The following is a 25,997-nucleotide window of genomic DNA, read 5'->3' as shown; positions in this document are numbered from 1 at the left end:
TCCTTGAAGCCTTATTTCTCCTCTTTCATTCAGCCTACTCTAAGCCTGAAGAATACACATTGTGCAAGTTTCCACCTTTGCTTCCTTTACTGTAATTCATTAGAATATTAGAATTAAGAATTTTAAATCCCTCCTCCTTTTATCTCTAAACTGTTATTTTAAGTGATTTTAATAGAGCTTAACACTAAAAATTCTTATAAAACTTGTTTTTCACTTCAATTGAACAACACAAATATTTTAAGTTAGATTTTATGAGATTACAAAGTCCAAATACCTTTTAGTAAATCTATCTGATAAATAATACTTTGTCAAATTCAATTCGGATTTACTTCTTCCTTCTAATTTCAAGATTGTGCTGCATGTAATACGTGGGTTAAATTCCTGTTTGAATCACAGTGACAGCGTTTCACTTCTTTGTAAGTTTTAGGGTGAACGTTTCTAGTTTATCACTCAGAGACTAGCACCTGATGCAAGTTTTAAAACTCTGCAGATTTAAAATGCCATTCCCTTGATCGTGAGGCATAACAGAGCACTTTATTGTTTATGTCTTCCTTTCCCTCGCATCAAAAATCAGCGACGTTAATTTGTGCAAGTTTTAAACAATCTCGTAGAGATGAAAACGTTCTATCCAGTTAGGACAATTCTGTTTTCTAACATTTATAAATAACTGTGGCCACCTGCATCCCTGTCCAGTGATCTTCCTTCAGACCACTCTACGACGCTATGTTAAAATTTCAACTTTTCATTTGGGACTAAAATTCTACCATTGAACTATAAATTCCCTCTTAGCAGCACTCATAAGCAACAGCTAAGAGTCAAGTAAGACTTCACAACGCTAACCCTCAGGGGACCACACCTGCAATCACCTTCGCGCAGGTGGGCGATTACCGGTTCCTAGTCTTCGTCGTAAAGCTATAGCTGCACCTCAGTGGTGCATGTGCTTGTCAGTCAAATACAAAGTGTGGCCCTCAAAGTCCCGCCCTTGCCGAGACGCTGTGTTTTTGCGTCATCGCCGAGCGACGAAAGCCGACGTGGGGGGTGGGCTTGGAGCGCTTCTCTGGTGTTTGGGGGCCGTCTCTGAAGGTGTCATGGCTGTTGCGGCTGAGCTTGGTCGTGCGAGCATCGGTGACAGGAGCCTGGAGCAGAGCTGCGGTCCCCAAGAGGTGCTCTTCGAAATCTTTCGCTCCCTGAATACCCTGGCTGGACAAGTGAGTGATGGCCTGTGGGAGCGGGGGTACGGGGACCTTCCGCCCCCCCCCCCCTTTCCTCCAGCAGAGGTGGGGGTGAGGGTATGGGGGCTGTGGGGACTGGAAGCATCGGAGGCCCGCCTGGTACCCGGTCGGAGTAGGTGAGGCCGGCGGAGGAGCCCGCGCCCAGCCCCTGCGCTCGGAGTGGGGACGCCGCCGTGGCGTAGCTCAGGACCCGTTGCAGGCTAGATTTCCTTGTTAGTCTTCTCGCTTGGAGTGAGGTTAGTGGAAACCCAGCTCTGAAAAGAACCGGCCTGGAGAGAACGAATGCGGGAAAGCTTGGAAGGTTTGGGAGGCTGCTGGCGCTTAGCATGCCTTTTCCTCTAGTGCATTCATTATAGAAATGGATAGGTTAGTACGGCTTGAGATTTCTAGAAAAGTTCTTAGGATCACTGACTTTGTTTCTTTTTTTCTTTTGGCCGTTGTGTGCGTCGATTACCCTTTCAAAGGGGGAGAAAATTAAAGGAATTAATATGAAATATTTATAGCAAAAAGTCGTATGAGTTATCTGTAGTAGATATTGTTTGTTAACTGGCTGATAAATAGCTTTTGCAGAAACGTCATAATAAAGTTGTGTTTAAATAAAAGTGCCTCTTACACTATTCCAACCAAGTCACTATTTCATTTCATGATGTAAAATGCAAAACAAATTTTAAATGAGAAACAACTTGAAAATAAGCTTGTCTGCTATTAAAAAATCTTTTATATCTCCGATGGAGTGTTTTCTAGCTATAGAAGTTTGTTGTGGGGTTGGTACTAGTGCATGTGGTAGGCACAGGAGGCGTTTGTGTCAAATACGTTGTTAACCTCCTTTATGAAAATAGATTGTCTCATTTGTGAAAATTATTTTTAAAAGGCTTAGGTGGATGGAGAATCAATTTTCTAAAAAGTTATTTCAGTATTTTAAACAGTCCTAATACGTTTATCGTGATTTACAAACACCATTGCTTTAAGTTAAACATTCAGTTTGGTGTAACGGGAACGATTATTAATAGAATCTGCTAAAAACTGTTAACTTTTAAACTAAGTTGTTTTCCGCGGGGTTATAAAAATATTTAAAGACTTGAGGGCATTAATATTTCAGTCTTTAGGCCCAAAATCTGTAAATGGTTTAAAAGTTTGAGTACTTTTTTTTGGTGATGTACATGGAACTTGAAAGTTTGGGTTTTTTTTTTTGTTTGTTGTTTTAGTGATGAGGTGTTTTTTTTTTAAATGACGTAATTTTAGCATGTCTTTTGAAATATTTGGCATATTTAATTTTCAAAACTCATTTAAAATACTCATTCAAGTATTCTGTAGGTATAAGTAGAAATGTGATTAAAATATACTTATGTCACTCAGAAATATTCAGAGTAAATATTTGACAAGTTTATATTATACAGTGAAGTGATCATTGATGCAAGTGTTAAAAAATAAGATTGTGTCAACAGTTAAATGCTAGCCATTTTGATAATACTCTTTATATTTTGAGATATATTTCCTAAAGGTAAGAATGGAAGCCAGAACACTATACTTATAAAATTGCCCATGGAGAAAAACCTTTTTTTTTTTGCAATACATTTAAAGGATTTAAAAATATATAATATGCCTAAATTTATTCTGTTCAGTATCATTGTATTATTAGCTCTCAAAACGAAAAATAAAATTGAATAGTAAAAAGAATTTTCTATTTAAAATTTTAGATATACTAATTTTAACCTATTGCTTGCCTCTGGATGGCTCGTTTTACCACCCTGAAGAATCATTTATTTTTAGCTTGGTTTTCATGTTAATAAAATTTTTACTAAAAATGCATATTTAAATAGTTCCTATTAATGGCAGGCAGACTAATACATTTTTGAGTGTTTTACAATTCCAAGTTTTATAGGGTAAAAATGCATAGAATTTAGATTACTAATAGAGAATTTGTTGAGTAAATAGATGAATTGGGATAGTTTTAAAGTTAATTTGTGACATTATTATGTGGTCTTCTTAAATTGCACTTGAAGGCTTACATAATTCTGCTGAATTGAAGTGAGACTATTATTCAAATACTGTGATTTATTTTTGGTAAGTTATTATTCTCTCAAAAATTTGATGCTTTCCTTTGGTTAAGGATTGCTTGCTTGATCTCCAAACTTTATTCATAAATTTGTATGGTCCACTATATATCTCTTTGAGGACTATAAAACTATGCTAGTAGTTTATTTCCATACATGGTATAAGTTGTCTAATTAAGTCTTTATAAGTATGAAGTAAAACAAGATTGATATGGTACTCTTGATGTAAAACCTTAAAGTACTATAAACTAATCTTTGCCAGTGCAGCCTAGACAAAACTTCCTTTTTCTTTATACTTGTCTAATACGGACTTTAAATGTTTCTGGTCTTATGTTCAAAGAGTGGAAAATTTCTGACATAGAGTATTCATTCAGTATAGTGACTTTGAATCTTTTTGGTTCTTTGTACAGTTATTCATCTTTTTATTTTATTATAATTATAGCTCATAAGATCTGTATTTGAACAAATGTAACACTTGTCCTTATTTTGTAGAAAACATGATTAATTTTTTTAAATGATTTGATGAAATAATATAGTAGTAAACTTGATCCTACTATGCAGTATATATCCTTATGGTATGTCATATAAACACGTTCCTAGAAAAGTTTATGGTGGTTCACTTTTATTCATTTTAAAGAGTAGGGATGGAAGTTTTTTTTTAAATTTTTGCTGATTTTGATACTAATTTTATATTTAGGTTCTTGGTAGTTTTTCTTATGTAATTTTATTCAAATAAGTCACTCGTAGCTAACTTATAAGGCATTGTCATATAATGAACTCAAATTTACTAGAAAGTACTATTTGGCAAGAGATCTGTTCATTCCATCCAATGCCTGGCCATTTATTTAGCTATTGTGGAAAAGCGTTTGTTTTTTAGTTTTACATTTCCACAGCTAAATAATAGTTTAATTTTTATTTGAAATAGATAAACATGTTGCATTTATCCCTAGCTTTCATAATATGTGTGAATAATTTTGATTTTAAGTTAAAGTTGAAAACAATAAAAATGTGACTCAGAAGACATTAAATAATGATCTATATCAGTTCTGTATTTATGTATATATTTCACAGAAAGAATATATATATCAGAAGTTTCATAAATGTACCTGTATCATCTGTTTAATGTTCTGCTAAAAGTAGTAGGGTTCTGAATAGGGCAAGTCTATCTTGGCCTTCTCTGAAAGGTTTTTAGATATAGAAGTATCAGAAGAGCCTCATCTTTCCATCTTTCCAGGATGGTTTCCCCCCAAGATGATCCCACTACACAGACTCAAGAATAGAATTAGAATGAGATGTCATTTCTACTTTTTAGTGAAAATTGCACCTTTCTTGACCTTTTAAAATGGTAACTAGATAGAATATTTTAATGTATCATTAAAAACTTAATAACTTTGAGCTATGTAGGCATGTTACTCTGTAGAAATCTATTTTTGTGTGACAATCCCCTGTATGTACAGTTTAATTATGTAATTTTTGTGATATTACTGGTTTGCCCCTTTGAAGCTTAACCTCAGAGATGATGTGGTGAAAATTACAATCGATTGGAACAAGCTCCAGAGCCTCTCGGCATTTCAGCCTGCTCTGCTCTTTCATGCACTTGAGCAACACGTTTTATATTTACAGGTAAATTTTGTTCAAATGTTAATTGTAGTTAAATTATAAGATGGAGCATATGTCAATTATCTTAGCACTGTATTAACAGTATTAATGATAAAAGAATACTTCATCCGGATTAGATTCAAATGGTCAGTTTACATAATGATCAGGACAGTTACAGGAATATATAGCCCATTAGGCCCATGTGTGTATGAAGATTGAATGGATGCAGTTCTATTCAATCCTAGACTTGCTCTGAAAATTCAATACCATTGCATCTATGGTGGGTTATAATTAAGCAATAAGACACGGCAGGTGTGTGTCATGCTATGATAATGATTCCATGCCATGGGTAAGTTTGGAGGCTCATAGAGTGCTTTCAGTGGTTCAAGAAGTGGCATTATCCCAGCATGACACATCCTGGAGTGTCTATTGCAATTAAACAGTTTCAGCATAGTTTTTAAAAATAAAGTAATTTTTGTGACATTAATGTCTCATTTTCATGAGTAACCAGTCACTGTTTTATCTTTTCTTTTTCTTAACAGTTTGAAATAATTCATACTTTGTATTAGAAGTAAACATTGAATTGTTATTTATAATAGTATTTCTATGTTAGTGTATCAGTTCAATAACTGAACAGTATTATGATTCTGCTAGTTTCCAATTGAACATGTCTGCAATTATAATTGATATAAGTTTGCAGTTTATCTCCAATCAAAATATAAAATATGAAATGCCAAAAAGATAACTGGAAGAACTGTTTGGATTGGTCAGTTTGCTGCTATTAAAATGTAAGGTTTTCCATTACCATTTTTTTAAAGATTTTATTTACTCATTTTAGAGAAGAGAGAGAAAGAGAAAAGGGGGGGGGGTGTGAGGAGCAGGATGCATCAACTCCCATGTGTGCCTTGACCAGGCAAGCCCAGGGTTTTGAACCGGCGACCTCAGCATTCCAGGTCAACACTTCATCCAGTGTCCACAGGTCAGGCCAAGCTGTAAGGTTTTCAGAGGAATAATTGTTATAGCAAACAATGGGAGCAAAATTGTAGGTATGAAACAAATAATTGAAATATTGACAAGTGTTGTGTTTTGATAAATGGAATAGACATTAATTTTCAGCCCTCTTTTCAATGACTTTTGGGAAATTTTAACTGTTTTATGTTAAAAGTAATAGTTAACCCTAGTTTTAAAGGGCGGATCAATGAGCTATAGAACTCAGTTGAGGCCTAATTGTGGTGAGGACATGAGTAGTATGATTTACATTATACAATAGGGTTTCTTTCCCTTCTAGTATAGTGATAGGCATCTATCTTTTTTCAGCTATGGATATTGGGAGGTTTTTTTTTTCCTTTGTTCATTTTCTTTGTTAAAATTTGATTTTATGACCCAAGAAGATATCTTGCCATGTCAAGAAAAGCCTGAGTGTTCACTCAGCATAACACCTATATATTTCATGTCTGTGCTTTCTCATTCACTTTGACCAACTGCATTTTCAAGTGGAGAATCTCCAGTGATACAGTGATAATGCAGGGCTTTGCTGACTGAGAGCCCTGGCTCTCACGTTGAGGAGGAGAAATACTAAGCCTCATGTTCTGAGGAGGCATTTCAATGACATGTTAATTAAGTGGCATTGGTGCCAGAGACTGAGGCTTTGAAATGGCACAAAATAAAAAACGAGTGACAATTATTATATAACCTCAAAGAAAATTTTAAATTTCCTCAGGTTTTCTCTCTCTTTAAAAACAAGTTTATAAAAGTGATAATGGACACAATAGCAGAGAACCGCAAATATTTACATGTGGTCAGATCTCTGTATTCTGATATGCCAAGCTTTTTGTATTTAGCTAGTTGGTAGTAAATATTGCATTTATAGAGCAGAAGTTTACATATGTTAAATGTGTAATTTTGATCAGTGTGAACCCCAGCAAATGGAATTGTCTTTTTTTTTTTAGCCATTTTTAGCAAAACTTCAGCCTCTGATTAAAGAGGAGAATATAGCTGTTGAAGACATAGGAAAAGCAGAAACAGAGAACAAAAATGAAGTGAATGCCAAATTCCCCATTGGCAACCTACCAGAGGAGGAGAAGCAAAAAGACTGTTATTTAGGAGATGTGAAAAAGACACAGATCCATTTTGATCCAGAAGTAGTTCAGATAAAGGCTGGAAAAGCAGAAGTAAGAAGTTTTTTTGGGGGGTGAGGGAAGTTATTTTTAAAATATCGTTGTGTTTGAATTGTTTAAATGTGCATACTTATTTTTTGTAGATTGACAGACGAATATCTGCATTTATCGAAAGAAAGCAAGCTGAAATCAATGAAAACAATGTCAGGGAATTTTGCAATGTTATTGATTGTAATCAAGGTAACTACCTAGAAGAATAATTTCCAGAGGATTTTAAGAACAGTTTTTACAGTGACTCTGATCTTCCATTTGTTTTTAAAAAATGAATAACATTAAGAACATAATTTATTTCATAGGTTTATTTAGAAATTAAGACAGTTTAATAATAGACTATATTGAGAAATGGTTTCATTTACACAAAAATCAAATAAATTCTAACATACTAAAGGCTAGTGTTTACCACAGGTGAAATGTTTTAAAGTTTCTTTAGGAAATGAAGTGTGGGAAAGAGGGTTGCTTGATCTCACTAATAAGAAGGAATTAAGCTATATAAATTTTATGTCTGTAAATATACTTCTGAAATTACGATGTGAACGTACATAATATGAACTTAGTAAAGTTAGTACTCCTCAAGAGGAAGCAGTTTTCTCCCTGCTCCTGAGCTGTTTGAAATGTTTTAAGTCACAAATAAAGTTCGTTGGTCATGAAGAGTATGATGCTTACACTTTTTATTTCTATCATTGTGCATACATTTGCTGGTTTTCATTAGGGTCTCCTTTTCCTTCACAGTTGATGCTGTAGTATACTTAGAGGTCTGCAGGTACGCTGCAGAATACAAAGTATTGCAAAGCACTGGCATAGATCACTCAAGCATCATAGTAATAATCAGAACAAGTAGTTTTATAAAAATCATGCAGAAGAGTTTCTAATTGGAATGAGCATTTTTCTTGTTGCTTCTAAAATCTCATGGCTAATTATGAATATAGAATTGTCAGATGAACCTAAAATTGACTCTTATCCCATTGGTACATTGATTCTCTTATAATGAAATAATACAATCTCAAGTTAGGTCCTAAATTCAGCCTTTTCTACTCTAACATTATATATGCATAGTCTCAGGTTTGGTATGTTTTCCTGTTTCTCAAAACAGGTGCAACATTGGCAAAACCTCAGGTCTACAATCCAACTGCAAGCAACCCATGAGAAAGGGTTTGTTGAAAGAGCAAGCACATGTGTCACTAATGTTATTCCTCTGTCCTCCCTGCTAACTCTATTATTATAAACCACCGGGGGATAGAAATTGACAAGAATTGAAATGCTCAGCAGGATTCCTTGGCCCATTCAGTTCCTTGCTGGCTCAAAACAGTGCTAGCAAGAATTGCTGTGGTGAGTGACTAGCACTCATACATTCACTGTCTTCACACCATGCTGAATTTCTCTCTGATGGGTCATTTAATCTTTATATTTGAAATATAGCTCCAAAATGAATGATAGCTTCTTTTTTTAACCCTTAACCTGTGAAATGGTAGAAAGGGAATGGAGAAGTGATGGCCCTTTTAACATATTTTTGGGTTGTCTCAAAACAACAACAACAAAAAAATCACTGTTTGTATAGAAAAGGTAAGTGAATTTGGTATTTTATTCACACAATTTGATTTATCAGCAGAACTATTAAGAAAACACTGAAAAAAATACAAATGTATTATTGTCATGAGTTAGTGTGTTCCTTTTAATACTTCTCAATTTGATTTAAATATATAAACACTGGATCTTTTAAAAAAAATCAAATGCCATGGGAAAAAAGAATGTTATTTTAGTTTCTTTTTTTTTTACTACTCATTTTTAATTATACAATAAGGAACAATTTTCGGGAAGTATACTGCAATTAATGATTTTATGTAATGTTATTTAAAAATATTATTTTACAGTATTTGAAATATTTATATATTATGTTAACATCTTTCCAGTAGTCCCCCTTGCTTTTCCATTGATATGTTGATATCTGATTTGAAAGAAACTATGCTTTTCAGCTTAGCAAAAATGGGAGCAAATTTTCACAAGGTATCTTTCCTAAAATTGCATTTTTTGAAAGGGATAATCTGGAAAGAGGTAGATAGCTTTTGTGATAGGGATTTTTTAAATGAGCATTGGAAATCTAGGTATGGTGGAAAAGTATCTGTTATATTTGAGGTTTTAAGGACTTTTTGTGTGTGTGTGGAGTTCTGGAATAAAAATGTGTTAAATGTATAATTCTTTCCATTAAATATTCACTAATTAAAAATATACAAAAAGCACTATATCTTTTCAAGAGATATTTCAATAAAAAGAAAATTCTATTTATCTCTGTTTTGAAATAAAGTGAATAACATCTCTTTGGCTTCAAATTAAAATATTCTCTATATTATATAAATTTTTTTCTCCAGAGGTACAGAAGGTTTTTAGAGATATTGGCATTAAAAATTATATTATGTGCCTGACCTGTGGTGGCGCAGTGGGATAAAGCGTCGACCTGGAACACTGAGGTCGTCGGTTTGAAACCTTGGGCTTGCCCGGTCAAGGCAAATATGGGAGTTGAAGCTTCCTGCTCCTCCCCCTTCTCTCTCTCTCTGTCTCTCTCTCTCTCTCACTCCTCTCTCTCTAAAAAAATCAATACATAAAATATTAAAAAAAAGAATAAAGTCAATTTAAAAAAAATTATGTTACTGAATGTTGAGGACTTTTCTATGTATTAATCTGAAAATTAGATAAGATTAGATATATAAATTGTAGAGGGCAAAGATGAATAAATTTTATCCTGTGAGTGATGTAATTTAATTACTATTACTTAAAATTATATTCTCTTACTATGAATAATATGTTAATTAATACAAATTTTTGGAAGTTTGTCAAAATCTCATACATTTGAAGTTAAAAATATACTTACACTCATCTTGATTCTCCATAGAAAACAGTTGTGCAAGAACTGATGCCATTTTTACCCCTTACCCTGGATTTAAAAGTCATGTAAAAGGTAAGTATCCACTACATGATAATTTTTATGACTGATGGGTTTATTATAGAAGCAAAATGCGATAGAAATCACTTCCTGTCTAAATTTTATTTTTAAAACAAAACAAATTCCTGCCATTCTTAATACTTGGGTTTGTGGTTAGATGGTCTTTATGAAAAATATGTAGAGTACTATTAGGAAGAAAGAATTTCTGATTTTTGAAATGTAAGTTTAATAGGCTTATTAAAGTTTCTTAACTTAGTTTCTAGAGTTGTGAATACATACGGACCTCAGACTCGACCTGAAGGAATTCAAGGGCCAGGTCAGAAACCAAGCAGCATGCTCCGAGATTGTGGCAATCAGGCTGTAGAAGAACGGCTGCAGAATATTGAGGCTCATCTGCGATTGCAGACAGGCAAGCAGAGTGCTGGGGAGGTTAAGCTTAGTCCCTGCTCTCCGGGGACTTACAGTGCATGGATTTATGTTCACTTATGCTCTTCCTACCAATCTGACAGTGTTAGTAGAATGGGAGCAGGTTCCGGATAGAGCCTGAAACTCTCAATTTACTGAAGTCAGAGCTGAAAACTAACGAAGTCTTTTTTCCTGCTGCCAGCTTCATAACTGTGATCATCGCTCATTCTTCTCACCCACTGGCTAGGTACAAAGTATTGATAAATGTAACCCTCATCCTCAAGGAACTTTCCATGAGGATAAGCATATAAATAAATAAATAAATAAATGCCATAGGGAATGTGAACTAAGAGTTATTGAATAATAAATACCAAGTGCCAGTCATTCTGAAGGTATTATGCATTTGTCAGCTCACTTAATATTGAACAGTAAGTACCCTTGTGGGGTGCTGGTGCTGTTATCATGGTCAGATAAAGAAACTGAAGTTCAGAGAGCTTGAGCAACATGCCCAAGGTAGGAAGTGACAACTAGAAAACAAATGTAGATTTTAACTAGCTGCAAAGCCAGAGTCTCCCCCTCATTTAGTCCCCAGATCCTGTTGATTCTGTCTTCAAAATGTCTCTCAAGTCTCTCCACTTCTGTCTATTTGCACAGCTACTGCCCTAGTTGAATTACCTGTGCTCTCTGTCTGAGACTGGTGGAGTGGTGTTAACTGGTTGTTTTGTTGCTGGACTTCCTCCTTGAAACCAGTTTCTATCCTGTGGCCCAATTGCTTTTTCTAAAGTTCATGTCTGATCTTGCTATTCCCCAGCTAAAAATTCTTTAGTGTTTTCTGTTGCCCTTATATGCATACCAAATTTAGTACTTATTCATTCATTTCACAAATTGAGATTTAAGTTCCTACTATATGCCAGGTCCTGGTCTAGGCACTGAGAATACATGTGAACAAAAATTCTAGTACATAAATTATATACTGCACTAAGAGAGAAGGGCTATGCATAAAAGCAGCTTGACCAAGAAAAGAGAAAGAAAATTTAGATGGATGGGGTCGTAATTTTACATAGCATGATCTACGTCTAGTTTTAGCCACATCTCTGAGCGTCTTAAGCTTCCCAGTCATTTTGCTACCGCAGGGCCTTTACCCAGGCTTTTTCTTCTGCCCGTGCTTTTCCCTCCTGATTTCACACTGGTGTAGATTACTCGTTATTATATAGTCTCAAAGCATCTGGTATTCCCTGTCTTCTCTGCTAGATAGTAAACTACCAGTTTCATTACTGTGTATTGTTTGTTGAAGGAACAATTGCTCATTTTATGTTTTCAGATATGTGCAGAGCACATTGGGACACAAAGTTATTAGTGTTTAGTTCTCTCAGAGGAGGTTGAGGGATGATATCCCTGATAAAGTGACATTTGAACCCTTGAAGGGTTAGTAGGAATTGTTCAGGAAGGAGCAAAGGATTCTAAAAAGGAACAGCAACTGCAAAAAGCCCAAGGCTCAAAATATAGTTCAGGGAATTTCTGAGTTCATTTTAACAGGAGTATTTGCTAGATTGAGGTAGAAGATAAAAGAATGAGTAAATTTTCAAGGATGATAAGAGATTAGCAATAAAATTAATCCCAGGAGCCCTGGCCAGTTGGCTCAATGGATAGAGCGTCAGCCCAGTGTGTGGACATCTCAAGTTTCATTCCTGGTCAGGACACACAAGAGAAGCTACCATCTACTTCTCTCTCCCTCCATATCTCCCCTTCTCCCCCTCTTCCCCTCTCACAACCATAGGCTTGATTGGTTTGAGCATCTGTTCCGGGTACTGAGGATGGCTTGGTTGGTCTGAGTGGGTCGGCCTCAGACACTAAGGATAGCTCGGTTTATTTGATCATTGGCCCCAGATGTGGGTTGCTGTGTGGATCCAGGTCAGGGCATGTGCAGGAGTCTCTCACTATCTCCCTTCCTCTCACTTAAAAAAAATTAACCCTTCTCCCAAAACTATATGAATTTAAAATAAAGCTCTGTGAAAGGGTTGATTGGTTTATTAAGTCTGATAGTATCAAGTAGTTTAATTTTGAAAAATATGTGTTAATGTCACTGTGTGCCAAAATCTATTTTAGACATGACGGATACTGCAATAAGGTGGTCATAATCTCTGGCTTCAAGGACTTTATGATCTGTCGAGGAGAAGAACAGATTAATAGTGAAGCGAAATGCTAAAGGGCTGTGAAGGAAGGATATGGCGATTCAGGCATGAATGAGGGTAACTTGTACTGCCCTTGAAAGGGTAAGGCAGAGGGTATTCTAGGTAAAGGGAGCAGCAGGAACAGAGACAGATAAGTTATTTTACCTTATTCAAGAGCAAGAACAACCAGATTCTAAGATAAAAAATACATATATTTCTAGAATTTTTATATTTAACAAGTTAATACTTTTGATATGAAATTTGCCCATATTCTTTAATTGTACAGTGATTGTCTAATTATGGATTCATTTAGTCAGTAAATATTGAGCACCTGTGAAGTCTGTTGGGTAGCAGTAATGGTTTAGAGAAAGACAGGGAAAGAGGGCAGAGAGTGCCAGGTGGAGGCAGGTGGCAGCACGAGCACTTTCTAAGGGGTAGTCCAGAGACCACTGTACAGATCAGGTAACTTTTTGAGCTAGGACCTGAAGTTGGCAAGAGCAAGCCTTGTGAATGTGGTGGTAGAGGAAACCGCAAGTTCCAGGACTGTGAGGGTACTTGGCCTGGCTGAGTGACAGAAAAAAAGGAATCAAGTACCTGGGATGATCTGAGTATAGGGATAATGTCCAAACTGTGTCAGACCTGTAGACTGTTGTAAGGTTTTAGCTTTAATCTGAGTAAGATACAAAGGAATTGGAGGGTTTTGAGCAGAGAAGTGACACTCTGACTTACATTTTAAAACAACCACTGGCTGTTGTGTTGGGAATAGACTCTGGGGCTAGGCAGAACAAGGAACTCAGTGTGGAGGGCGTGAGGACCTGGGAGAGATGGTGCACCAGACCTGAACAGTTGCATTGGAGATGCTGAGAAATGAAGGGATTTTTGATACAATCATAACCTTGAAATTTGAGTAACCTTAATTTACTATTCCCCGCCCTAGAAAGTTCGTTAGTTAAGAAGTATTGTACAGCTTCTCTTTGATGTTTTAGATTAAAGGAGAAAATATGGCATATAGGGAAAAATATAAATTGAAGAAAATGATATAGCATATTGCAACCACTAAATTGAATTGTCAGTTATAACTTCATTTTTCTCCTCCTGAGTAACTATCAAAGTCTATTAGAAATACCAGTTGTTCTATACAGGAACTATTCAATATCTTACAAAATGAATCTAACCTGAAACAAAACTCTTAGTGATATAGGAAGCATAAGTGGGGCTTGGGGAGAGGTGTAGTATAATAATATATCCCATAGTGTGTAATATGAAAATGGGAGCTAAGGATTTTATTCTATTGTACTCTTGTTCATTGATTTTCTTAAGTGTAAATATTTTCATTTCTATGCCTAAGTATGTTTGCACGGTATTTTATGAATAATAATTGTAAGAAGAACTGTTCAATAGTACCTCAGAATGTTTTTAAATATATTTAGGTGGACCAGTACCAAGAGACATTTATCAGAGAATTAAAAAACTCGAGGATAAAATCCTTGAATTGGAAGGCATCTCTCCTGAGTATTTTCAATCTGTAGTAAGTATCTTTAAACTAAATGTTATTTTATTTTAGGATTCTTCATTATATAACAATTTACTCATTGATCTGTTGTATGTGAAACACTTTTAATAATTTAAAGATAAATGAGCGTAGACTAGTTCTTTAAAAGTTATGATTCTGAATATTATACTATAGACTCATAATTTTTTTTTTTTTTTTTTGCCTTGGCTGCTGGCACTGAGGTCGCCAGTTCGAGCCCTTGGCAGGGCATGTATAAGAAGCAGTCGGAGTGCACAGCTAAGTGGAACAATGAGCTGATACTTCCTTCTCTCTCTCTCTTTCTTTCTCTCTTTCTCTCTTTCTGTCTCCCCCCCCAACTTTCTCTCAAAGAGAAAAGTGTACTTTCATTGCACATTATCCAGTTTTTCAAATGTAGCCATTTTTATGGCATAATAAATCAGCCTGCATAGTGGTCCTTCCTGCCACTCTGAACAAAGACTTCCTCTGGGCCCTTGTTCTGTCAGTTATCCCTCTGCCTCTTTAATCCCCCTCTCTTCACAGACTCCTTCCCTCAGCTCGGCCATGTTTGCATTCTGCTCCCCACCCCCAGCTCCCCGCCTGGTACTGAACAGCAGACACCTCAGTCTGCCGCTTGGCCTTCTTCTTTACTTGAGTCACCAGACTTTCTGAAAGACTAGTCCTATATTGTCCAGTTCCTGAACTGTAACATTTATTTATTCACTCACTCATTCATTCTTCTCTCTTTGCCAAAGACAATAAGAAGCAATATTTGGTTGTTAAGTATCTTTTGTCAGACAAAACTCACTGTATTATTTTCTTCCATCTTCTGATATGATTATCCATAACACCTGCTTTTTTGAGGTCTGGATTTTTTTTTTAAGTCGTGGCATATTAGAAAAAAACTAAAATGTTTTTAAAGTGAACTAAGTTTCTAGTGAAAATTTCTGAAACTATTTTAAAAAAATTATGTAAAATAACTCACATCACCATGGATCATTATAAGTCACTGATGAAAACATATTTAAAATTGTTTTAGGTAAAGCATCAATTTTTTTCAGTCGTAAATTGGGTATTAGAGTGGGGTACAGAAAAGAAGTATTTCCAGGTGAAGAAGGCAGGTTACATAACAAAATGAGCAGTGAATCCTAAAGATAAAAAATTTAGAGAGTTTATTTCCCTCAAATGTAAATGAGGTTTGTATTTACTTCCCTCAAATGTAAATGAGGTTTATTAAAGTACGAAGGGCTAAAGCAAGGATTAAGTGAGATAACACCATTGAAGCACTTATCACCCTACCTAGCACCAGGTAAAACCTCAGTATATACTAGCAGTTCCTTTGTTTCAGAAACCGTCTATGAGGTAGCTCCATAAATGTGGCTAATTCACACAACTCCTCTAACCTTCACTCACCCAGTTTGAGAAGCTTCTTGGTTGTGCCACACAATTACAGAGGTCTTGATACTTTTAGGATTGCTTTTTGAATGTATCTTTCTAAGAAACTTTCAGAAATATTATATGCCTCTTCTTACAACAATCTACTGTAAATTTTCTGGTTAAAGTTGCCTTTATTATGTAATCCCTAGACAGACTGTTCTTCTAGTGCAGTTTTATACCTTGTCAATATAATTCTAATTAACAATAGAACTGATCTTACAGGAGCCTGTCATGGTAGTAGATGCCTCCAGTGAGACCCTGCTCCATCATTTAGCTCTTCTCTCTGATTCTTATGTATAAAAGTTTAACATATACCTGTTATATAACTTGTTAACAAAGAACAAGTCCTTCAAATTACAATCTTGTTTTGGGGCATCTGTTATACACAGGATAGAATTTTAAGGTGTTTGGTTAAAGAGATAGAAGCACTAGGATTATAGGGGACCTTGAATGCTATTCCCAGAAGTTTAATGTATCTGAAGTTTAAATGCTATTGAAAGCTTTTGAGCATGGAAGTTACTTACTTGTTCAGGTGCTATTTAGAAGATTTATATAATATTGTTCTGGGAGGTAAATGAAAAGAGAGAGACTACAAATAAAGAGACAGTATTATACTAACTCAGATGTGAAGTGAGATCCTGAACTAAAGACATGATAGTGAGAATAGAAGAGATTAATGCAGGAAACAGTAGGAAAGAAAATTTGACAAATACTGATAATCTGTAAATGGAGAGAGAGAGAAAGTGAGCTCAGTGTCAGGTTGGGAAAATGATAAAAATAAGAAAATCTGGAGAGGCAGATTTTTCTGGGGGAAATGTGAATTTAATTTGAAGTCATAACAGGATACACAGATAGAAATATCAGGTTAGCTTTTCAAGATGCGGGGCTTTCACTCGAGACATCTGGGAGGGTGTGTAAAGCGATGGTTAATGCAGATTGGGTAAGAACGCTGGGACTGTCAGAGGCCTGAGGTCTGAAACACTGTGACTGTCTAACTTCAGGGCAGGAAGCATTATAAATGGAATTAATGTGATTTAAAGCTATTGCCTTTAAAGAATATCCCCAACTTAATTAAACTATAGTTATTTGATTAGAATGATCACTTTTGGATTAGTATTAGAAATGACACATTGAAATTAATAGTGAGCTACAGGCAAGCACAAAACACTGAAAAGATTTAAATATACAGGCTGACTTTTTCCTCAGGGCCTGAGAATATATATGGCATAGGCTCCAGGACCAAAGGGAAAGAAGATGTCAGACTCACCCTTCCATGTAGCATGAATGTGCCATCTTCAGGAGCCACTCGGAATAGAACCAGCTTCTAGGATTGTCCTCGCAAACGAGAGGGGCTGAATATACTCCCTACGAAGAACATAGCATGTAACTCATCATTCTCACGTGGGAGTACACACATGGCAGTTGCATAATTTTATATATCCCTCAAAAGTGTACAGAAAAGACTATAATAGTAGCATTGTCTTATGGCTTCTCAAGTTAGAAAGTAAGGAAAAGTGGAGCTCATTAAATTTCTTGGGATTGACTTTTTTTTAGAAATTGAAGTTCTAAACTCTGAAGAGATTTTAATTGAAATGTGTTTAATCCAGATATAGTTGAATTCTAAACACAGGGAAGCCTCGTACGATTGCTTGCGTAGAGATTATCGTGGGTAGCATTGAAACACAGCACATGAAAAGGGAAACATTAACAGAAAAAAAAGATACAAATTATATTAGGTTATGAAAGAAAACTAGACTGTAAAATTCTGTTCATTTATGAAACAGACAAACCCCTAAAAAAGTTAACATATAAAGCGGGAATTACCTTTTTAATGTAATCATTCTAAAGATCTTTACCTTTCACATTGAATGTGGAGAGATTAGAATGTGGTAATGTTTCTAAAAATATAAGGGTATCACTTAACAGACCATTTAAATGATACAATCCTTATGAGAGTTCCAAAGAATTACTTATTTTAAATTATGAACCTTGAAAACACATGCTTCACAAGTATATTTTCATAGCACTTTGTTAATTTGATAGCATTTATCACTTATAATTACATGTTGACACATCTGTTTGTCACACAGTATTTTGAATCTCTGAAGGACAAGAACTGTCTTGTTCATCTTTTAACACACAGAATGTAGTAGGCATTGAATAAATGTGTGAATGAATGGATAGGACTTGGCTGATAGGTAGTTATTGAACTTTTAGAGATGTGTGAACTTGATTACAAAGCACTGACTAGGCAGTATCTTAATTCTGTTCCATGATGGTAACTGCTGGTTCTCAGGGACGTATATCGTGAAGGGGTGTGCTAAAGGCCAAGTCAGCGTATGCCCACAGGCCATGCATGGTGGGCCTGAGCATGAAGTGGACAACTGAGCTAGTTGGGAAACTGAACTGCAAACACGTTTTGAAGGGCCTTGAAGGTCACAGCAACCAGTTTGTAATTCCGGTGTCACTGAAGAAAAGAAACCTGTACTTCAGGGTCCTACCTAGTGGCATTATGAAGTGTGAGTTGGAGAGATTGGAGTCCTGGAAAGTAGTTTAGGAAACATCAGTGTCCACTCCAGGGAGAAATGAAGGTCTGAGTCAGGACAGTGAGACTAGAAGGGAAGGGAAGAAACATTTAAGACACTGCAGCTGTAAAGTCAGTAGTCCTGAACAACTGATTAGAAATAAGTTAGGGGCTTGGTCATAGAGGAGACCCCCTTACCACTGAGTTTCCTTAGAGCATGGGTTTCCTGGGTGTGTGTGTGTGAGAGAGAGAGAGAGAGAGAGAAAGAGAGAGAGAGATCACCATTTCATCAGGTCATGGGCATTATAAATGTAGCTATAAGTTTCTTGCTAAGATAAAAAAATAATAGAGGAGAGACATTTTAAAAATATGTCTATATGTATCCTGATTTATTGATGTCACCCCATTAAAAAAATAAAATTATTAAAAAAAAAAATATGTCTGTCTAGAGCAGCGGTTCTCAACCTGTGGGTTGCGACCCCAGCGGGGGTCGAACGACCAAAACATAGGGGCTTGGCTTTCGCCGGGTCGCAACCCACAGGTTGAGAACCGCTGGTCTAGAGCTATTTATTTAGTAGGCCGTGCTCTCAAATATTTTGTAAGTACCAAATCTTGTTAAAAATTTTTGTGCCTCAAAGCAATAAATTTGAAAGCTAGCTCAGAGTAGCCACAATAGATATGTTTCTGTGTTTTACTTGTCAAAATATTCTTCTCAGATCTAAGATAAGCCCCCAAGACCACATTTTACTGTTAAGTCATTGAACCACTGATGTTCTTATTCTCATTCTGATGCTTTTCACTTTCGTTTCATAATACAATAATAATCTGATTGCCCTAGCTATACTTTATAGATTAAACTCTTAGGAAAACGGGGGGGGGGGGGGGTTTCACTGGGTGTGTAAAAGCCACATCGGGAGGGTTAGAGACTGAGCAGTGACCAAATTAAACATTAAGCCCTTACCTGCCCACAGGCCCCACCAGAGGTCTTCAGCTCAGTTTGGCAAAGGAAAGAACTCATTTATATAGCAGTTTTTCCCCCATATTCAATAATTCTGATACTTGAATGACCCCACGGATATCAGGCATACCTCAGTATTCTTTGGAACAGCTTTTGACACAAAGGAAGATGTGCCTTTTCACCTTTTCTTCTAAGTCTCAGTGGTGAAAAATGTTCATGAGAAAATTTTGTCTCCTACATTGACAGTTTCATTGTCAAATGTGCTAATATACTAATTTGCCTTTTGAAAGCTGGTTCTGTGAAACCAAGAACAATATCAAGGCAGTAGGTCAGGGTTTAAAAGGTTCAGCAGTGTGTCAGTGAGAATGTTGTCAGCTTCACATAATAGAAATTTAAACTCAAAATGGCTTAAACAGTATGGAAATTACTTTTAAAAAGGAAGTTCAATGGTAGTGAAGTCCTCAGGGTTAAATGATTTATTGGCAGAAATTGGGCTCTTTCCCCTCCCAGCTCTGCTGAGAGTGGGCTTTGTCCAGGCAGACAGCAGGATGCCTGCAGCCCTGTCAGGGTCCTGTCGGATGCAGCAGTGTCCCAAAGAACTGCCTCCTTTGAGAGTTTTCTCTTAGAAGTGGGGAATTCTTTTTTTAGAAGCTCTCCCTAATCCCCAGCAGACCTGTCTTAATTCATTGGCCAGAATTGGGCGCACACCTTCCTCGCCACAAGACCATTGGGGTGGGATCCACATTTTTGGGTCATACAGAGGAGCAGTGGCTAGGTGCTCACACAATCACAGGGTGCCGTTATAGTCAGTGAAGGAGGAAGTGTGTGTGTGTTTTCCTCTGTCTATTGCTGCTCCATTTGTTCAATGCCCTGGTCCTGGGATGGAAAGACTATAAAAAAGGAAACTAAGAAACTCCCCTTTCCACAAACATTCAGCCTCATTAGGAACTGAGAATTCATGGGAACATATACGTAGCCAGGAGCAAGCAGATTGCTTTGATGTTACTACTATATACTTTTAATATCTGGAGGGTAACTTTCATAATACAAGAAAGTGGATGTGGGTTGCAGATAGTGCTGGGTGATTGTGTGGGCTTTGTTTCTGTTAGGGTTGTCCATATTTTATTCAGTACTCTATAAAGGATAATTTTCAGATTTTCTAAGCATTGGTTACGTAATATGTTTTTACTTTTAATCTAGAACTTTTCTGGCAAAAGAAGAAAAGTTCAACCACTTCAAGTAAGTTACTGCATTTCATTTTAACTTCTGAAATAGTTTGATTAGTTTTATAACTTTCTTAATAAAAGTTTCTTCTAAGGTTGCTTTTTAGGTCATACCTTGGGATTTAGAACTAAAAAGAAGGGCAGTATAAATTAATGTACTTGAACTATTGAGAAATAATTTTATCTCAAGGGCTTGGGATAAATCAGATTGGCGTAATATAAAAGTCTGTATTTGGCTGTTACTAGAAGAGGGATATATCAGTTACAAAATGCTGAAAAATAATAAATGTTTAATTTAAATCTCATCCCATCACCCTTTGTAGACTCCACTAATTAGCAGCATTTAGATCAAAGAAAAGTGTTGGGCAGTGGCTGACTTCAGTCCACTCCTATCCACAGTACTAATATATTAATTAGTTTAATTTTAATTAGTAAGGTTTTGCTACCCTTCAATGGTGGTAATATAATTTGAAGTTGGGGAAAACAAAAAAAATTTTTTTTTAAGAGTAGCATATTATTTATTTATTTTGTTGTAAGATTTGGAGTAAACTTTTGACAGCAGTCATTTTTTTCCAGGAGAGTTAGTTGATTACAGTTAATCCATAAAAAGAAATTTCAGGCATTTTAAGCATTTAAGCTAATCCTAAATTTTTTTTTTTTTTTTACTATTGATTCTAAATATAGTCAGTTTTTTAAAAAGTTTTTATAGTTCTTTCAAAGTATAAAAGGTCCAGGAGAGCTTTCATTAGGAAAGAGAAAAAAATATTTTAAGCCCTCTTATATCCTAAAATTTATGATTGAGTCAACATTATTCAATTTTAAAATTATTAACACTAGGAAAAAGCATTTACCACGTTTTTGCATATTTTAAATGTTTAGTTTATTTAGCACTTTATCTGCATTAAGATACTTCATAGTCTTATTCAGCAATTTGTGTTCTTATTGTTTACAGCAGAACTATTCACTGGCTGAACTGGATGAGAAAATTAGTGCTCTCAAACAAGCCCTGCTTCGCAAATCAAGAGAGGCCGAGTCCATGGCAGCTCACCATCTCCAGTGAAAACCTCTCCTCCTTGTCATTTTACCTTCCATATACATGTGTGTGACTTACACTGCAGCTGATCAATTGGATACATACTTACCAATGTAGACATTCCCCTGAAGTCATGGTTTATTTTTACCCGAGTTCAGCTTGCCACAGGTCATCTTCAGATATTTCAGTGAAGTGTGCAATAGTTAATGCAGTCAACATAGCATTGTCAGAATTGATGTCCTTCTGTTTTAAAGGAGGTATTCTGGAAATTAAAAAATTTAGATTTGAAAGTACATTTTTTTTATGTGCATATGTACCTCAGAGGGAAGGTTTGTTTTGAATAGTGATACTTAAAAGGATTTTATATTTCTAACACTGATGTTAACCAGTTTATTAGTTTAAATCAGAACTTTGTACATAATAGGCATTCAACAAAAGATTAGCTCATCAAGATGAATTTTAAATGAATGCATACTTTTTTAAATATCAATTTTAGTGTAAATAAACAGTAGATTATACTTTTATCCCTTTATTGATTGTGTGACCTTGAGCAAGTTAACTTACTGATCTCTCTTTCTGCCTTAATTTCTTTATCTGTAAAATGGGAATGATAATACCTATAGTAGAGTCTGTGGCCGTCATGAAGAACAGGTAAAATAATACATGTACAACTTCTGAAACTAGTCCAAGGGAAGTGCTTAGTAAATGTTAACTGCTGTTGTAGAAAACCAAGACTGTCTTTGGTGGGTTAAGATGTTACAAATTATAGTCCCTCTTCCTTCAGCCTTGCTTTTTTATAGTACCCCTATTATATTAGGCAGTACATACATCCCCATAATTGCAAATTAAACATTTAGAAGATGCAGCTTCAGGCAAGGAGCAGATATTTAGGTCAAAATTAATTTGGTTGTATGAATCAGAAGTCTACCTAAAGTAGTTTGGAAAAGGAGAGTTGTTAAAATATTAGAAATTTGGAATTTAATTGCGGGAAGTATAACTGGGCATTGTGGTGACTAGCGGTTCATCTCTCTGTGTCTCTAGCTGCCTCTGGTTCTGTTTCTCAGTATATCTAGTTCTGTCTCTGTCCTCCACCTTCCTTGTTATCTGCTCTCCCTCTGTCTCCCTCTTCCTCATTCTTTTTCCCTCACATAATTATCTGTGCACCTGGTATATTCTGTCTGAACTGGTTTCTCTGAAGGCTTCTTGATTTCTGCTTCTCCACATGGGGTGACATGCTAGTCCTGTCTCCATAGCCTTGACTTGTTCATGCCTTGGAGCTGAGATGGTGCAAACTGAACCCAATTCTGTAGAACCTCACAACTCCATTGCCTGCTGCTGCTTACCTGTCTTTTTATCTCTTAGTTCAAGTTCTTCAGAGAATGAATCTCATTTGGTGTGATTAGGGGGTCTTTATCAGTTGTGGACAGGATGATGGGATAGGAACTTCTTCAAGAGACTGTGGTGTACAGACAAGCATTTATGGAAGCCTTGAAAATGGAGTCACCTGGTAAAAGAAAAAATAGGGGCTTTGGATTCATTCCCAGGAAGTGGATGTGCACTTGGTCGATTCCACTAACTCACCACTATATTCTCTGCAGAGAAAACATCCTTCAAGATAGTTTTGCCTAGCGTGCTCCAGTATTACAGGTATAGTTACAAATTCCTGCCCCTTAGCCTATCCTGCCAGATTGACCCCTCTGAGTTTATTGGCACATTTTACTACCATCACGTCAGCAGTGCAATAAGGAAACCATCAAACACAATCACAGAAAAAGAGGCTGACTTAGAGGTTGGCAAGAAACCTGGAAAACAGGATCATAGACAAGTCACTAGTCTGCCCCTAAATAAAATGCCATGAGTCTGTTGCTCTACTTCCTAGACAGTAGATAAGGTCCTGTCATGTCTGACAGCCCTAGGATCTGGCCATTAGAAGGATTTCCTTTTTCCATTATCCTTCAAGCCTGCTTTTCTAAAGGACGTTAGTGTCCTCCTCTCTACCCTTTAGTGAATATTGTCTGGTGCCAGCATCCTTTTGCTACTTGAGGCAGAGTCTCCAGAAAAGGCCAGGACACAGTATGTTGGTATGAGTTGGTACAGGTGCTTGTTCAAGAGTAAGGTTCTTCTGATAACTACTCAGAATTTTAGTGGGCTTTCAATCCTTGTCTTCCTTGAGTATATTATTGACTAAAAGGCATGCCAGGAATTTCTGTGGTGTAAGCTTGCTCCTTAATCACCAATCTACCTAATGACCATTCCTTCCAGATTTTGATTATTCAGCTCTTCTTAGACTCATTGTTCTTAATGGCTCTGTCTTCAAGAGAATAAAGAAGAAAAAGTGACTTTAACTAGGTTTGCAGGACAAGAACCACTTCCATGTGGCCTGTCTCTGCAAAATTCTTCCACAGGTTGCATTCCAATCTAGGAAGTGTTTCTTGGGAGTTGGTTGTAGGGGCTGGGGTGAGGAGTAGACAATAGACATAAACATGTTTATCCTGTGGAAAAGAGTTGGGCTTCCCAAACTTCTAACTACTGCTACATACCTTCTTTTAATTGCTAGGCCCCTGAACCCTGAACTTTTCCAAATTCGCAAATAGTATCTGGACTTAATCTTCAACAATCTCAGCAGAAAATATTCCCCTTAATGAAACATAAATGTATAATTTCCTGCTTTTCCCTATCTTTTTAACTCAGACAACCTGGTATAGAAAACTCTTTGTCACTAGATTTTAATTATAAGGTCTAATACATTCCTACATTTCAACAATTTTTAAATCTGCAGCTTTGCCTCTAGTGACATATGGCTTGTCTTCCAAGATATTTTAGACAATTGTTTAATGAGCTATTCCACCATCTCTAGCAGTTTTCTAAGGAATGGGGGAATAAGGGTCTTCTGGTGGTAACTCCCGCCGAGTTTCAGTGGGCTCTGGAGCCCTGCCTTTGCCCTGTTCCTCTGCCTGGACTCCACAGCTCCTTTCACATTTTCACTCAGATCCTGTTATTTGCAGGCCCATTCCTAAGAATTAACTTCTATTTTAGGCATTTGTTTTCAAGGCACAGAAACCCAATTCTAATGAGTAAAAGGGCTTTGTTAAAAGAATGTGAATGATTCAAATTGCAGCAAGTTCAGTAAGGTTTTTCACCTTCTGCCCATCGGGCCATGTTGTCATGATTCTGTACGTCTGCTTCATTCTGTAGCTTGGCGTCTCTGAAGATACCTTCTTTCCTGAGTCTTCACAATTGATTTTTTCTCAAGACTGGGCTCTGTGGTGCTGCGAGCCCTGACCTAGCTCTGGCTCCAGTGTCCTGTATTTGCTGCTTATGATTCAAAATCTGGAAAAAGGAGTTTGTATTATTGCCTTGGGTCAACTGTCCACCCCTGGACCAGTTAACTATCTATAAGTGTTCAGATCTCCAAAAACATTCACCCAGCCCTTTTTATACTTGTTAAAGGAATCACAAGGTCAATAAAAGGAGACAGAAGACCATACTCGAGATCCTAACGATACTGATTAAATTGACCAGGTAAGCAAATCTTAGACCATGACTACAGGTACATATTCTAAATGAGTTTTCTCCAACTTAAGAATAGATGACTGAACTATAGGAGAACAAGGAAGCATGGTATTCTCATCTACTTATTTAACAGGAAGGGTTTTATCTCATATTTTACAAGAAGTTGGACAATCTTACATTGCTATATGGATGGCGTTGTGATATTTGTTCACCTTTATTGATGTTTATCCACCAAAACTTCCTTGATATAATTCCTAAGTTGAGAGATCCTGAAGACATCTATGTGTTACAAAGGTGATTGAAAGGAAATAAATAATGTAGAAATTAAAAAAAATGGACTAATCATTCCAACTGGCACTTATAAATCCAAAAATTAAAATGTTTTTCAATAATTACTACCCTTCTTTAACAAATCATGTATATCATCAAAGTTTTTTTAAAAAGTATTGCATTTTGGTCATGCAACTGTGAGAAGAACCAGAAGTAATAAGCTAGAACCTAATAAGAAATGTATTTGAAATTTGGAGTCACTATTTACAAGATAAATATGTTCCAAATTGATGTATAACAGGTAATGTTACATTCAGCCAACATTGCTCATTTCAAGTATATATAACTTCAAAGTTTAAAAATATAAAACCAAAATAGTTTACTATTCTAAAATTCTTAAAGTTTCTAATTTATCTTATATTCTGTAAATTATTCATAAAATGACTTCAATGTATATATTTTTTAAAATTTAAGACGGCCCTGGTCGGTTGGCTCAGTGGTAGAGTGTCAGCCTGGCGTGTGGAAGTCTTGGGTTCGATTCCCGGCCAGGACACACAGGAGAAGCGCCCATCTGCTTCTCCACCCTTCCCCCTCTCCTTTCTCTCTTCTCTCTTCCCCTCATGCAGGCCTCATCGGAGCAAAGTTGGTCCGGGTGCTGAGGATGGCATGGCCTCCACCTCAGGCACTAGACGGGCTCTGGTTGCAATTTAGCAACAGCCCAGATGGGCAGAGCATCGCCCCCTAGTGGGCATGCCAGGTGGATCCCTCTCAAGCGCATGTGGGAGAGTGTATCTCTGCCTCCCTGCTCTTCACTTCAGAAGAATACAAAAAAAGAAAATTAAAAATTAAGACTAATTAGATTCAGGTGGTAAATGATGACTATTTTTCCTGGTGTATTGAGAATTAATATTTTTTTAATATCTTAAATATAGATAAAATCATTTTCAAAGGATTTT

General features: G+C 36.3%; 1 protein-coding gene across 3 annotated transcripts; it reads left to right on the top strand.

Moving 5' to 3' along the window:
- Positions 1-1,017: 1,017 nt before the first annotated feature.
- Positions 1,018-24,338, top strand: MBIP (MAP3K12 binding inhibitory protein 1). Of its 3 annotated transcripts, none has more exons than XM_066277767.1 (9): positions 1,018-1,208; positions 4,790-4,909; positions 6,835-7,056; positions 7,146-7,242; positions 9,947-10,012; positions 10,254-10,406; positions 14,004-14,101; positions 20,203-20,241; positions 21,181-24,338. In XM_066277767.1, the coding sequence occupies exons 1-9, from the start codon at positions 1,089-1,091 to the stop codon at positions 21,283-21,285; spliced, it is 1,020 nt and encodes a 339-aa protein (XP_066133864.1). In that variant the 5' UTR covers positions 1,018-1,088; the 3' UTR covers positions 21,286-24,338. The 3 variants fall into 3 exon arrangements, with proteins under 3 accessions (XP_066133864.1, XP_066133863.1, XP_066133865.1); XM_066277766.1 differs by having other exon boundaries at positions 21,178-24,338; XM_066277768.1 differs by lacking the exon at positions 10,254-10,406 and having other exon boundaries at positions 21,178-24,338.
- Positions 24,339-25,997: the final 1,659 nt, after the last annotated feature.

This window comes from Saccopteryx bilineata, chromosome 4 (assembly GCF_036850765.1).
Source record: "Saccopteryx bilineata isolate mSacBil1 chromosome 4, mSacBil1_pri_phased_curated, whole genome shotgun sequence".
Classification (NCBI taxonomy): domain Eukaryota; kingdom Metazoa; phylum Chordata; class Mammalia; order Chiroptera; family Emballonuridae; genus Saccopteryx; species Saccopteryx bilineata.
This window is presented reverse-complemented; position numbering and strand designations above follow the sequence as displayed.